At 36.9% G+C, this 14,495-nt stretch overlaps 2 protein-coding genes across 8 annotated transcripts in view; one reads left to right on the top strand and one right to left on the bottom strand.

Annotated features, from left to right (window-relative positions):
- mboat2b (membrane bound O-acyltransferase domain containing 2b) overlaps positions 1-1,123 on the bottom strand; it is a 34,065-nt gene extending 32,942 nt beyond the window's left edge. The window contains exon 1 of one of the 2 annotated variants that reach the window (XM_079639742.1): positions 577-1,123. In XM_079639742.1, the coding sequence (XP_079495868.1) occupies positions 577-660 (84 nt within the window). In that variant the 5' untranslated portion in view covers positions 661-1,123. The remainder of the gene's footprint in view (positions 1-576) is intronic. The other variant, XM_079639743.1, reaches the window with a different exon arrangement.
- Positions 1,124-3,903: 2,780 nt separating this feature from the next.
- On the top strand, positions 3,904-14,362 carry e2f6 (E2F transcription factor 6). 6 transcript variants are annotated; one of them, XM_079639736.1, is made up of 12 exons: positions 3,972-4,063; positions 4,558-4,662; positions 5,094-5,286; positions 5,440-5,529; positions 7,056-7,385; positions 8,582-8,742; positions 8,831-8,910; positions 9,012-9,213; positions 10,269-10,424; positions 10,522-10,636; positions 11,267-11,429; positions 13,134-14,362. In XM_079639736.1, the coding sequence occupies exons 2-12, from the start codon at positions 4,583-4,585 to the stop codon at positions 13,478-13,480; spliced, it is 1,917 nt and encodes a 638-aa protein (XP_079495862.1). In that variant the 5' UTR covers positions 3,972-4,063; positions 4,558-4,582; the 3' UTR covers positions 13,481-14,362. The 6 variants fall into 6 exon arrangements, with proteins under 6 accessions (XP_079495864.1, XP_079495866.1, XP_079495862.1 ...); XM_079639739.1 differs by having other exon boundaries at positions 13,607-13,910; XM_079639738.1 differs by lacking the exon at positions 4,558-4,662 and having other exon boundaries at positions 3,904-4,063.
- Positions 14,363-14,495: the final 133 nt, after the last annotated feature.

Below are 14,495 nucleotides of genomic sequence, written 5' to 3'. Positions count from 1 at the left end.
GACTAATAATATGTTGTTAAAACAATTAAAAGCTTAGTGTTTATCCATTTTTTGAGTGTGTATGTTTGTGTAGATACATAAAAAAAATGGGCCAAGCCCAAAATTGTGAGTATATGGCCTTGTGCAAACAGAGATGATAACCACAAAGAAACATCTTTAAAAAGACTGCCTTGGGTAGCAACATCATGACGTTTCCTTAAAAGTGCCAACACAGACTAGCGGTTTTTTCTCCCCTTTATCTTATGTATGCCTACATTCATCTATGATGTATATGAATTAAATTCAACATATTAAAATCCTCGAGTGGTTCATCATCCATTTCATCATCGCAAATGACACATTTCATGACCACACCATCAACTCAATCCGACGGAAATATGCGATTGCTCAGTCAGACGTCATGAATTTCGAGAGGAAATATTAAAAATGCAACGTTTTCATTGTTCTTACCAAATGTTTTCGTGCACAGCATGTAAAGGATTTGTAGAAAGGACCTGGATGCCAATGAAAGCTGCTGTATTGAGGGTTTTGTGCCTCCAGTATTCATTTCATAAAATAGAAATAACATAAATTTACCTGATCTAACGGAAGGTTGGTTATCTCGCTTATTGGCTGTAGTAAGCTGGATCCTGTGCAGGCTGATACCGTCTCAGTAGCCATGTTTCGCTATTGTATTAGTTCTGTGCGGTTCTCTATGACAGTGGCTGCCCAGTTCGCCCTGATTCAATCCCACACATCCACCTCTGGAGAGACTGTTGCTGCTTGCTGCTGTCCACTGCTGGTAAAAAACGGCAGTACAACACCCCACAGTCCGCCAAACGGATATATACAAATCCTACTACTGCGAAGGCTTGGCTCATGAATATTAATTACGTAACGTGACGTCCGACCAAACTGATTGGCTGATAAGCGGACTTCTTTTTTTCTTTCTTTTTTATCAGTCGTTTTTACTTTAGTGATGGGAGGTTATGAGCTCGCAAAGTTTCTCGGCGGAACGCAAAAGTTTTTGCAGGGGAACGCAAAACATTCGTGAGAGAATTGAGAAGCATTTACAAATATTTTTTCCTCCATCTCATGTTTTTTTCTTCTTCACCATGTCCCTTTAGGGGCTCCGTAGAAGTCCAACCGACTCATTTCCGCAAAACATTTATTTTCTTTTTTTAAATTGCATAATTATAATTCAGTACAAAATAATAAGAGCAAGGAACGCCAAAATGTGGAGATACAGAGAAGAAAAAATACAATTTAAATAATACTGGATGTTTTTTTTATATACATTCTCGGCAACGTCATCACTGCTTGCGCACGCAACCGGGAGGCAGAAAAAAGACGTGTTTCGTGATGGTTTCGTGTAGTGGGCTAGTAGCATTAGTGGTGTTGTCTGTAAGTCAAAATGCCAAGGAGTTATTGCGTGGTTAATTGTACCAACAGAGCCAGTGCTGGGTGCCTGATGTTTAACATACCGAGACTCAGCTTTAAAGAAAGCTATTAAGTCTAGAAGAGATATTATACATAATATATTATAATTTATAAAAGCTTGAGGAATAAAGTGGTTAAGGAAATGAAATTAGCCAAATCACATTTTTATCTTCAAGTAATAAATGAGGCTAAATGTAATAGTAAAGAAATCTGGAAAAATATGAATAACCTTATAGGGCAAGAACAGCTTCACACAGGAGATGTACATCTCAGATTTTTTCAGGGTAAGAAAATTGAAGAAAATGTTGCAATTGCCTCTATTTTTAATGTATTATTGAATCAGTCCATGAGCTAGGAAATCATTCAAAAAAGAGTACTATACATACTAATAAAGGTCAGGGTTTCAATTCGGTGACAACTAAGGACAAGTTAACATGGATAGTACGTTAGTTAAGAAACATTTAGAGACTTTAACTCCCCCAATCACACATTTAATTAATCTTTCAATTACACAGCTGCTTTCCTGATAACTGGAAGCATGCAGTTATCTCACCTATCTTCAAGACCGCTATGAAGCAAGTAATTATAGACTGATAATTATATTAGCAGTACTGTCAAAGGTTATGGAGAAAATTATCATAGAGCAGCTGACAACCCATCTAAATAACTGTAACCCTGCCTTAAATTACATGCAATTTGGCTTCAGGGAGAACTATTGCACAGAAACAGACGTTTTGCACTTCACAGAAAAAGTAAAAACACAACTTGATAAGTGAATAATGATGTCCTTATTTCCAAGCTTTCTAAAAAAAATTCAGCACAAACACTAGCATGGCTCTCATCTTACTTGTCAAATAGGATGCAGTGTGTTCGAATTAAAGATGCACGCTCCAGTTATATGAAAAACACAATGGGAGTGCCTCAAGGATCCGTGTTAGGTCCTATACTTTTTAGTCTTTATATTAATGATCTTCCACAACACTGTCACGGAGTTGATATACAATTATATGCCGATGACACTGTTCTGTACACACATGCAAAAAACGCTCAGCTAGCAGCTGAGAAATTAACTCATGCCATGCAAGGTGTTGTTGACAATCTTGTCTTACCTTGAATATCAGCAAGACAAAAGGTATATTCTTTTGTAAAACCAAGGGGCAGATTCAAACTGCAGACATTTTTATAAAAAATGAATCAATTGATATAGTTACTGAATTTAAATATCTTGGTATCGTTTTAGATTTGAATCTTAACTTCAAGAAACGCATCAAGAAAATGACTAAAACTATAAAATATTACTTGGCAAACTTTAGACAGGTTAGATTGTCCCTCCCTATGGACGTAGCCGAAATATTTATGCATGCTTTAATTTTTTCACATATTTTTATCTGTATCACCTGTTGGGGACAGGCCAGTGCATCTGCCATTAGACATCTAGAATCATTATATAAGCAAGCTATAAAAATTGTTGATAAAAAGCCATTTCGGTACCACCATTGCAAGATCCTAGAGAAACAATTTATTGAGTTTAGACTCTTTTCAAACTTGACTCTACTGTATAAGATTCTACACGGCTTACTGATCTTGTTTGCAATCGCTCTGCAATATCTGTAAAATCTACCAGAATAGCTTCTATTTTTGACAATGTAACATACCTCGTTGCTGCTCAACCACACTGATCTGGTGCTGACAAAATGTGTTTTGTGTATGTGTGTGGGGGATGGGGGAGTGTTATTTGTATTATTATTTTTTTATTATTGTACATGCCTGGGTTCTGCAGATGTAAATTAGGTATTTTAGGTTCCTAAAATAATAATAATATACAAAAAATACAAACAATAAGGAAAGCTTCAATAATTAAGGTTGTTGCAGTCATAGATATACATAATAAAGGCTTTATTATTTATATATATATATATATGGTTGCAGTAGCGGACCAGCTCACCAATCTGGCTTTCTGCCTCTGGTATCCCTGTAATGTTCGTAAACAGGAAACCTGTGTATACTTTCGAACGGTTCCTTCTGATTCACTTTTTTTGTTTGTTTTGTTTTGTTTAATAATTTGAATTTACAATGCAACCAATATGTACCTCTTTGGGCTGAAATTTGTTTTTAAAATGTTTTTAAATAATAAAATGGTATTAAAACAAATTATGCTTCGTACTTTCGTTGATAAAACTGTCATATAATACGATATCTGTGTGTGTTATTTACAACATTTCTGCTATTTGGTAAGAATGTAAATGGATCAAATGTAAATGAGTCGGTGACACTAGAACCTGAAGTGATTCAGTTCTTCTTCCACGAATCAATCAGCATACACATACATGTTTATTATTGAATGCTGAATTCTCATGGCATATGAAAAACTAGCACACACCTATATCAAATACCCGTACATCTCTGTAAACTTCAACAAAGCAGACATAAAAAATATGTGCTATATTACTCAGGCATAATAGAGATATGATATTACTTCTCCTTTCCACAAGATGTCACTAGGTGCGATTAGCCAATAGAGTAGAAAACAAATAATTTGATAGACAAAGGTTAGATGTCTTACGACGGAGTCTCTAACGTCATCACCGGCGGCCATCTTGTCACAGGCAAGCTTTCTGGCGGGCTCTGTGGTTCCTGATGTAAGGTGAGTGATCTGCACGAACACAAAAAATACTCTTATCTCGCTGAAATCTTGACGGATTTACAAACGGTTTGGTTTCTTGAAAACGTTATTAACGTGGCTATAATTCTGGATGATTGAACATGTTGAAATTGTAGCTTTTCTTTTCGAAAAACGACTTAATCGTGCAGCATAGTTGTGTATCACGGGTAGCTACTTGCGCAAGTTATCAAAGCCACAATCGAGCTGTTTAATTATATAGGTTTTACTGACACCAATAACGATTTTATGACAACTAATCTTTTGTCTAAATTACAATCTTTGTGGATGTGGTTGTAGTTATTAGCTGGTTAATAACAAGAAGCTTTGAGTGAGACCTAGTACCAGCTATCGTTACAGTTTCTGCTATTTTACATCAGTGGGAGAGGCAGAACTGCTCGTTCTTTTCAATATAACTTAAGTTGCACATGATTTCCAATCGGTTTGGTTTGTTAAAAACATCTTACATTATGATACAGGAAATTGCTGGCTTTATAAGAGGAGATGCCAGACTTTTGTGCAGCCTACGGATGCTCCAATCGCTGTAGTCTAAAAACGAGAGCCCGCGGGATCACCTTTCACCTGTAAGATATGACAATATTATGATTATATTTGGGATAATCGTTAGTTACTTAGTGGATGTATGTAACGTTACAATACAGGTCCTGTTACACAGGAACAGCGGGGCTATGACATAATAATAGGCTATTACAAGATTGTTGTTGACCCAAAGCTTTTTAGAAGTTTGTTTACACAATCACTGAATGTTTCTTTTGGACACCTTTTTATAACTAGTTTAGTGTGGTTGTCTTATTCTAAAGTACATACATGCATACATGCATACATACATACATACATACATACACACATACATACATACATACATACAATTACCCCAAACATATGATAATTTTTGTGTATTTTTGTCTTTACCCTTAATGTTGAAAGAAGGAAAAAAGGGTTGGAAATGTTGACAATAATTTATATATCTGGGTACATTTCTCACGTTTTTAAGGTTTCCCAAAACCGGAAAGATGAGGAGGCAGTGGGAACTTGCCCTACGAAGGGACGGTTTCGTTGCCTCTGATAGGACACTGCTCTGTAGTGAGCACTTCAGGATTGAGGACTTTGACAGAACAGGGCAGAATGTCCGCCTTAAAGATGGTGTTGTGCCAAACATTTTCAACATTCCAGCTCATCTTCAAAGGGTATGTGTATCATTGACCAACAATAATTCAAGGTGTATAAGATTGATATATCAATATGTGATTAAATGTTTAGTTTTAGTTTCTGCAAGTTATATAATGTGTTGTTTATTACAGCACATTTTAGACACTCAAAACTTCTTTACTTTATTTTAGCTGGTAGCAACAAGAAGCACAACCACCTCTGGAAGAGCGGAAGACAACCTGCCAATGGACTTGTCTCAGGATGTACCTCAACCTGATGTTGTGAGTGTTTGCATGTGGAATCAAACAAATGAGAGCATCATATGGCTTGTTACAAACAAATGAGAGCATCATATGGCTTGTTACAAAAAAAATGAAAGCAGCATGTGGCTTGTTATATTAAATCCTTTATCTTGGTGGTACCCAGAAAGGTCTATGATGGTGTTAGTAGTCTAAGAGCCCAATAATATTTGAGATGGTACTCTGTGTAAAAAGTTTGAGAACTACTGGCTATCTCACTCGCACATACACTTGAATGAATAAACGTATGAACATTGAAACTAAACCCAGGGGTAGGCAACCTTTACAATCAAAAGAGCCATTTTTGTCCAGAGCCACAAAACATATTTTAATTTTTGCCTTATAAGCCTATACAATTTCTTAAATGTATGCTGTTATGTTTTCTGTTGGAGAATTGAAGAACATTAACATGTATTTAGGCTCACAGAATTGAAAAGTGAAGATTCAACTGTTAAAAAAGTAATTTTTCATATTACTATTATTTATATATTTGTATATTTTGGCAAAACAACAGGGAGCCACTGGAGAGGAGTTTGAGCCTCAAGTGGCAGGCCACTGACCACTTGTATGCATTGCCTGCTTGCCCTAAGACTATAAAGGCCAAACGCATGAGCATACCTTGGCAAATAATGGTCTAAAGTACTCATATTTCATTCTATATTGATCTGCTTGCTTTTGCACACAGCTTCACAAGACCTGGTCTGGTGCTAGGGCTCAGTTGTGTTTCTAAAGTCATATCAAGTGACCTAGAGCGCTGAAATGTGGTCAGTTCTGTTCTGCAGTTTTTTCGGTAGAAAAACAAAACAATACTCTAGCCTCTATAACTCTGTGCCAGTACTTCACACAATTATTATGATTGTTTTCTAAGAAACTACAGGGTCTCAGCTTTCTAAAGGGCATTTGATGGTAGGCAAAATAGGTGGGAACAGTGATCTCTGAAGTAGGCACAGTGCAATGTCGGGGGGAAAAGACTAGAAAATGGCCCAACCCTGAAGAAGATATATATATCTCATGTTGCCATTCTGTACACTGAGTTTTAATAGCCTATATATTATTGATTTAACATAAATAAAATAAATACCTTGTGCGTGTGTATATTCATTTCACCTATCTGTTCTGTTCAATGTAATTTCCATATGGAAGTTCATGGTTAAAATTATTCATAAGTATACAGTGTCATAACTACATCTCTGACATTTATAACAAACCAAACCGTTTGAAAATCGGTAGAAAATTTAGCAAGTTAAGGTTATTTAAATGTTACGAGTGAGCGAGCTGACTGTGGCAAGATGGCCGCCAGGTTACCGGCTTGTGTTTGTGGCGGATACTCCCCACAATACATTGCGCGATGACGTAGCGGGAGAACCTATGGGAGAACCTGAAGTAGAATACAAATCATTTGATTGGTCAGACGTGATCACATGGCACAGCGTTTGCTTTTCCTGTCGTGATGTGTGTAAACATTGCACGTTTATCTGATTGAATGTGTCGATATAACCTTCTGACAGCGTGTTACGACGATGGTGAAGTGTGCAGTCCAAGGATGCATAAACCACAGTGATCTCAGACCGGGAGAGCAATCGAGCCGGTCGCGCAAGAGGTTCTTCAGGTTCCCCAAAGACAAGGCCCGAGTGAAAGTGTGGCTGGCCGCTTTACGGGAGACTGAGCGCGAAGTCACCGATCAGCATCAGATATGCGAGGATCATTTCCTGAGCCATCACATCACGCCGGACGGCATCAGCCCGGACGCGATTCCCATTATGCCCCCATTAGAGGGACCGGTCTGCGGGTGGAGCTCGTGTGATGAGCAGGACGAGCCCCTGGACCCGGTGGAGGAGGTGATGCATCTTCTGACAACCAGCTATTAGTTATACAAGTTTTTTTTCTTTCTTTTTTTCTTACATATAGCTTGACTTCAGAATGAAAATTATGTAATTTACGCATTTGAGTTTTTAACTCCTTTCATTTTAATGGTAACCTGTATGATAACAGTGCTTTTGAGATTGATATGACAAGAGTTGACTATTCACACCAGACAAAAATACAAATACAGCATCTTTCTTTGAAAAATTATGTATTGGTCAAAGCTCCATAGAGCATGTCATAATACAGATAGATCTTACACATTTTGACATTTTAAATGGTCAAATATTAATGTGTTAATAAGATGCTCTGTCTCATATAAATCATGATCGCAATACACAAATCTGTCAGTGATCATCATCATATTTATGAACCCATTCTGAACAAATAACACATTTATTCACATTACAAGGTGTTGTTACATTAATTGAAACAAAGTAACAAAATAAATAAATAAAAATCTGCATTTACTCTTGGATTTTTCCTTTTGATCCAAACCTGAATTATTATTTAATTTTTAAACTATATTACTTTGTTTAAAGCTTTTAGTTGGGTCTTATTAATCTGTATTATACATATTAATCTGAGCATAATAATTCTAGATTTTCCACAGGTTACATTATGTTTGGCAAAACAGCTCCCTGGTGTATGTATGTATATGTGTATATATATATATATATATATATATATATATATATAGCCTATATATATATACACACATACATGCATACAGTGCATCTGGAAAGTATTCACAGCACTTCACTATTTTCACATACATGTGTAACCAGTAATAACATTTATGAAATAATAATCATTAAACATAAGTAAAGATAAAGAAATAAAATTCACGGCGCTTGTTTAACCGAGTTACTGAGTTAAATACATGTGCTCACTTAGCTGGAACAATTTTAAAACAAGGAATGCACAAAAAAAGTGCTGCACACACGGGTGTAGAATCCATATCCCAGAGTTCTTTGGGTTTTCAATAATTATTGAATAAAGGCTTTTTATATGTTTTTAAATGCCTACTCCGTGATTGAATACAAGGTTTTTATACCTTTTCTTAAATTCTCGAGTGCCTTGGCTTGATGTGTTTACAATTTTGTGATTACTAAGTAGAGTAACACTGTTTATTATCCAATGTTATTAAATCTTAATTTTGTCTTAAAAGAGCGGAGTTGCTGCAGATGATGATGATGATTCTTATGACGAAGAGTTTGAGGATGATGATGATGAGGAAGATGATGTTGATGATGAAGACCACAGTGGTGCACATGATGCCCAAGGACAAAAGGACAAGGATAAAACCCAAGGACAGTGTTTTACTGGAAGGTAAGACTACATTAAATAACTTCTATAAAAAGAACTGGAACAGTATTTATTATTTTGCCCATTCATTATATCATGTGCTTTCTTTTAGTTTAAACAGCATTCCCAACATTTATTTCGCAATCCCAACATTTAACCTGAATCAAGCAAACAGTGTATCCACCGGACAAGGTATGTTCTGATATGTTTTTAATTCGTTAACTTTCTGATGCTGAACAGAATTTAAATATACTTGGACTAAAGTTAAAAAAAGCTTCATTTTTTCATTCCAGTCCAGAATCGCTCTGAAGTCGCTCTTGGACAACTGACCAAACGCTTCGTGCAGCTTCTTCACACCGCTCCGAATGGAGTCCTCGATCTCAATGAGGTTACGCGGAAACTGGGCACTCGAAAGAGGCGGGTGTATGACATCACCAATGTGCTAACTGGTATCCATTTAATCAAAAAGACGTCCAAAAACAAGATCCAGTGGATGTAAGTTTAGACTGAACATTAATTCCACATTGTGGGATTACATAAACAAGGCTTTATAGTTTACAAAAACAAAATATGATCGATGAAATGCTTAAGGCGAGACACTGCAGGTGAATAGGGTACATTTTTTAACTAGCAGATATCACCATGAAACTTTCCCAGTTGATTACCTACATTAAGATGAGAAAAAAGTTTTTCTGTAATTTAATGTTTGAATATGCAAATTAGGCAATATTTAATTAAATATGCGCTAATTTGCATATATATATATATATATATATATATGTATAAAACTAAATCTGAGTATTGGATAAAGCCAGGTTAAATATTTTTTCATTGTGTTCACATTAGATGGGAAAAAAATTACAGAGGGATTTATGGATATCTACTTTTGTTATCCTGTAAATCAGAATATACTGTCAATAAAACCTTACATTTATTTTCGGCATGTTTTTTGGAATAAAATGTTATATAAATCAGGCTAGGAATAACATATTTACAAATCCCTCTGTAAACGTCTTCATAATATAACTAGGTACAAGATTGGAAAGTTTGGTGTATATCGGTGCGACTGAAGTGGAGATTTCAGACTTAGAGAATGAGAGAAAAGGTCGGGCTTTAAAGATTTATCATCAGCCAATGAGATTGCGCATTCAGCCCTTTTACTTTCATGATTGGTTGCTGATAAAAAGGAAATTATCATATTTGGATCCGACAGCATTGTACAGGAGAGAGAGAGCTTTCCAGCGGTGTGTGTGATGACAGGGTGCAGACAGAGCAGCGGATGATTTATAACGCCAACTTTTGTTGAATTTATGAGAAATCTACAGACGCAAACAGACAAAGTTAGTAAAATAAAGACCTAAATGTGTATTTCGGACTTTTTTTCACCACAAGTCTGAAAGAAGACATGTTATTGAAGACAAATATCTCAAAATTGACCAGTAAAAAAACCGGAAAACCCTGCCGTGTCTCGCCTTAAGTTGGAACCAAGTCTAGAGGTTTGATGGTCTTGATACATCAGGATACGAATCACGCATCTGTCTCTGTCTAAGGGGTCCAGGAGCAGTCAACAGCATTGGGAACCAGTGGAGCCCCAAGTCAAAAGCTGACCTACTTAATCTGAAGTCAACTGAGGAGGCCCTTGACTGGCTCATCAAAGACTGCGCCCAACAGCTCTTCGCTCTGACCGACCTCAAAGACAATGCTGAATATCCTCTCACATTTTCTGACAATCTGTGATTATTATATGTCTAACAATCCTTATAGCACTTCTTTCAGTTGTTTTGGTCTTAACTGCAGTTGTACCTCAGCTTATGTGACATACGAGGACATCTGTAAGATTGGCGTTTTCAAGGACCAGACTATAATAGCCGTCAGGGCCCCTGAAGAGACCAAGCTAGAGGTGCCCACTCCCACTGAAGTAAGCTGGATGTACTTGCATCGTGAAAAGAGATTTTGGTCATATTGACCACCCCTAATTTGAATAATGATTACCGTATTTTCCGGAGTATAAGTCGCATCAGTCAAAAAATGTGCCATGAAGAGAAAAAAAAACATATATAAGTCGCACTGGACTATAAGTCTAATTTATTTAGAAATTTATTTCACAAAATCCAAGACCAAGAACAGACATTTAATCTGGAAAGGTTATTCAGCTGCACAACAGCACACAGAACAACAGCTGAATAGTGTCCGCCTCCGGTATGTTAGCGTAACACATTAACAGTTATTCAGCGACACAATAGCATAAAGAACATATACCTGGGAGGCTGAATAGGCTAAATTAACATTAGCCAGCGAGTCCAACCATAGATACTTACACTAGATGTCGCCTTGGCTACGGCAGTTCATTGGGACGCATGCGTCAATAGAGCCGCCATCATGGAACAGGGGAGCCGCCCCTCTTTAATGCATCAGCGTCAATGTAGGCAGAACCAGCCAAACTATGAAAAAAGTACGACTTATAGTCCAGAAAATACGGTAAAGGGCACTGATCCGATAACTGGAGGGAATATGTGTTATATGAACTTATGTTTATGTCTTGCTTTAGGAATCTATCCAGATCCACTTGAAGGGCTCCCGGGGCCCCATCCATATACAGACCTGTGAGACTGAGGGCCCGAGTGATGCTAACACAGAATCGCAGCTTGTCAAACCAGCCTACTTTCTAACGCTAGAGGAGAGCCGGATACACACACAAGCACTTGTATCAGGTTAGCTGTATGGCCTTGTTTTCTACACTCAGAATCGCAGATGCCACTACGGTTCAAAAGTTTTGGGTCAGTACGAATTTTTTTAAAGAAATAATACTTTTTTTTTTTAAAGGATGCAGTAATTTGATCAAATGTGACAGTAAAAACATTTATAATGTTACAAAAGATTTCGGTCAAATTAATTCTGTGAAAAAATGTCATGGTTTTCAAAAATATTACATTTTACATAACATAGATATTTAATAAGAAATGTTTCTTGAGCACCAAATCAGCATATTAGAATGATTTCTGAAGGATCATGTGACACTGACGACTAAACATTGAGCTTTGCCATTACAGGAATGAATTACATTTTAAAATATAATAAATAGAAAACAGTTGTTTTGCAAATTCTGTGACATTTCATAATATTACTGCTTTTACTGTATTTTTTTTTATCAAATAAATGCAGACTTGGTGAACATAAGAGGAATCTTTCTAAAAAAAAATATTAAAAAATCTTAGACCCTACACTTTTGAGCGCTAGTGTAGATGTTGAAGAATAAAATTGTCTGTATCAAATTTTTTAGATTCAGTCCACAAACATCAATATATTAAACAATATTTGCAGTAGTAAATAATTTAAGCTCAATGGCCCTCATTTATGAAAAGTGCGTACACCAAATTTCCAGCGTACACCTGGCGTACACCCACAACCACGGTGACTTTGCGATTTATCAATATGGACGTTGGCGTACGGCACGCTCAAATCCTACGCCAGCTCAGGAGGTGATGTACATGTACGCACGTTTTGAGTTAGTTCTGAAATGCGCAGAAAAACAATTCCTAACACCACAAAACGCACTGACAAACTAAAGATATGATATATTATGACCCACTGTAAAAAAACAACAACATAGAAATTATAAACTTCAGTGTTTATTTTTGTGAGTTAAGCCCGGCAGGTGCGCACGGACTGGGTTCAGGAATGAAGGGCTTTCAATGACCAAAAAATAATTCAGACTGACAAAATAATTAAAATGACATTCTTCTTCTTTTAAATAATAATAATAATAATACAAATAATAATAATAACAAAGACATTCTTCTTCTAAATAACAATAAGTGTCATTAATAATCAAAATCATAATACTAATAAGAAGAATATTACAAATTGTCATGCAATTATTCACATCATCATCACTATTGTACACCCCTTTACATGTGACGTCATGCGAAATTCAACGCTAACAGTTTAAAAACACGTGCTGTAAAATAATGCATTGTGATAGGTAATTTGCTCAACCAACCAGCGATTTAAACTGGATTTCCACCGGAGAAGTTTCTCCTCTTTGCCGTCTTCCGTGTGTCCATGGCGTAAAATGAGGGCGTGGGGGAGGCGGAGACGTGAATATATAGGGGCGTGTTAATCTAATGACGATCGTTTTCAGCCGCGGCATTTATCAAGGGCAGGTATTGCGTACACCTGAATTTCAAAGGTACGCACAGCTTCATAAATCAGGTGGCGAGAGGAGTGTAAGCATAATCTTACGCCAACATATACGCCCGTTTCAACGCAAGATTGATAAATGAGGGCCAATGTGTGTAGATTGTTATTTTGTAAAGATTAACATTTGAGACCTGATTATGCAATATACTATGTATACAGCTAAGTACTATATATATATATATTAGATGCAGTATATATATAATATCTCATTGTAGTAAAGGCATCCAGAAAGTTTAAGTATCAACGGCGGGAAGACAGTTGGGTGGCCGAACATTGTTGTGTCCCATTGTGTTCGGCTTCCTCGAAGTTCAACTCTGTGCTGAGCTTTCACACTTTCCCTGCGGATGAAGAAAGACGGAAAAAGTGGATCCGCAACATTCGGCGCGAGGGTCTTATCCTCACTCCCCATACACGAGTCTGCAGTCGCCATTTCAAGAGCGATGATGTGAAAGAGCCATCGACTCCTAGAGGCCGCCGTAGGCTGAACAAAGATGCTGTACCCTCCCTATTCCAGTGGAACGACTTCTCCGCGTCAGAACCACTGCAAAAGAGCCCGGCTTGAGGATCCTGCACCTGTGGACCTCTTGGGACATGATTATTGTTCAGTTCCTGAACCTGCACCAGTTGCATTGAATCAGGCTGTAGAGTAATTGACTGAAAACATTGTTTTATTTGTATTTTTTTACAGATGTTTCAAGTACTATAGCAGCTGTACAGAGTGCATAAGGACCACAAAGAAGAGCCTTTGCTTCTATCCCATTATAAAAGACTTTTTGGAGAGACCACTGTGCATATATTCAATCTCCTGGGGTTTAAGACATCTATTGTGAAGACTTTTGGTTTGTAAATATATGGAGGAGTATTTTGAACAGTTGAAAGTATTTTTTTCTATAATTATGAGGAAACTTAAAGGTTGTATTTTGAAAATGGTAAATTCTTTCTTGGACTATCTGATAACGCTGTAAATTAATAAAATCTTTGACGGACCTTGAACCCTTTGTCTCCTTGTGTATAGAGAAAGCGTGGTTTGCGTATGTGATTGTGAAACGACTCCAGTTCAGAAGTGGAGCCGTTGGCATAAAGGAAAGAATTCACTGTATTCATATGCAATTTAAGGACATGGCGCAACATAATCAAATGATCTGCATAAGGCAAAGTCAACTGTACTGTCAAACCTGACATGTAGATATTGCCAGTTGTTGTCGGTTCAGAAGGAAAGTTTGGTTGTTTGCCTGCCGTTCTCGCTCTGTGCAGCGTATGTGAAACGTGCTGACGTATGATATCTGCGTATACAAGATGCGCAGTGGTGTGCAAACACACGTTGACTGGCAGATTGAATGAACATTTTATGGTCCTACGCCTTCCACAGATATATTTATAAAAATACATTTAGACCGCTTAGCATAGTAATTGCTATCAGGATATGAAGGGACTTTCAACCAGCATAACTAAAAAAAAAAATCTGTAGAGAATCACTAATTGCACCTTTAAATTGATCAAAAGTGACAGTAAAGACATTTATAATGCTGCAAAAAATGCTTTTCTTTTGAACTTTGTTCATTAAAGAATCCACAAAA

This window comes from Phoxinus phoxinus, assembly GCF_949152265.1.
Source record: "Phoxinus phoxinus genome assembly, chromosome: 16".
Taxonomy (NCBI): Eukaryota; Metazoa; Chordata; class Actinopteri; order Cypriniformes; family Leuciscidae; genus Phoxinus; species Phoxinus phoxinus.
Note: the sequence above shows the minus strand (reverse complement) of the source record. Positions and strands in the feature narration are given on the sequence as shown.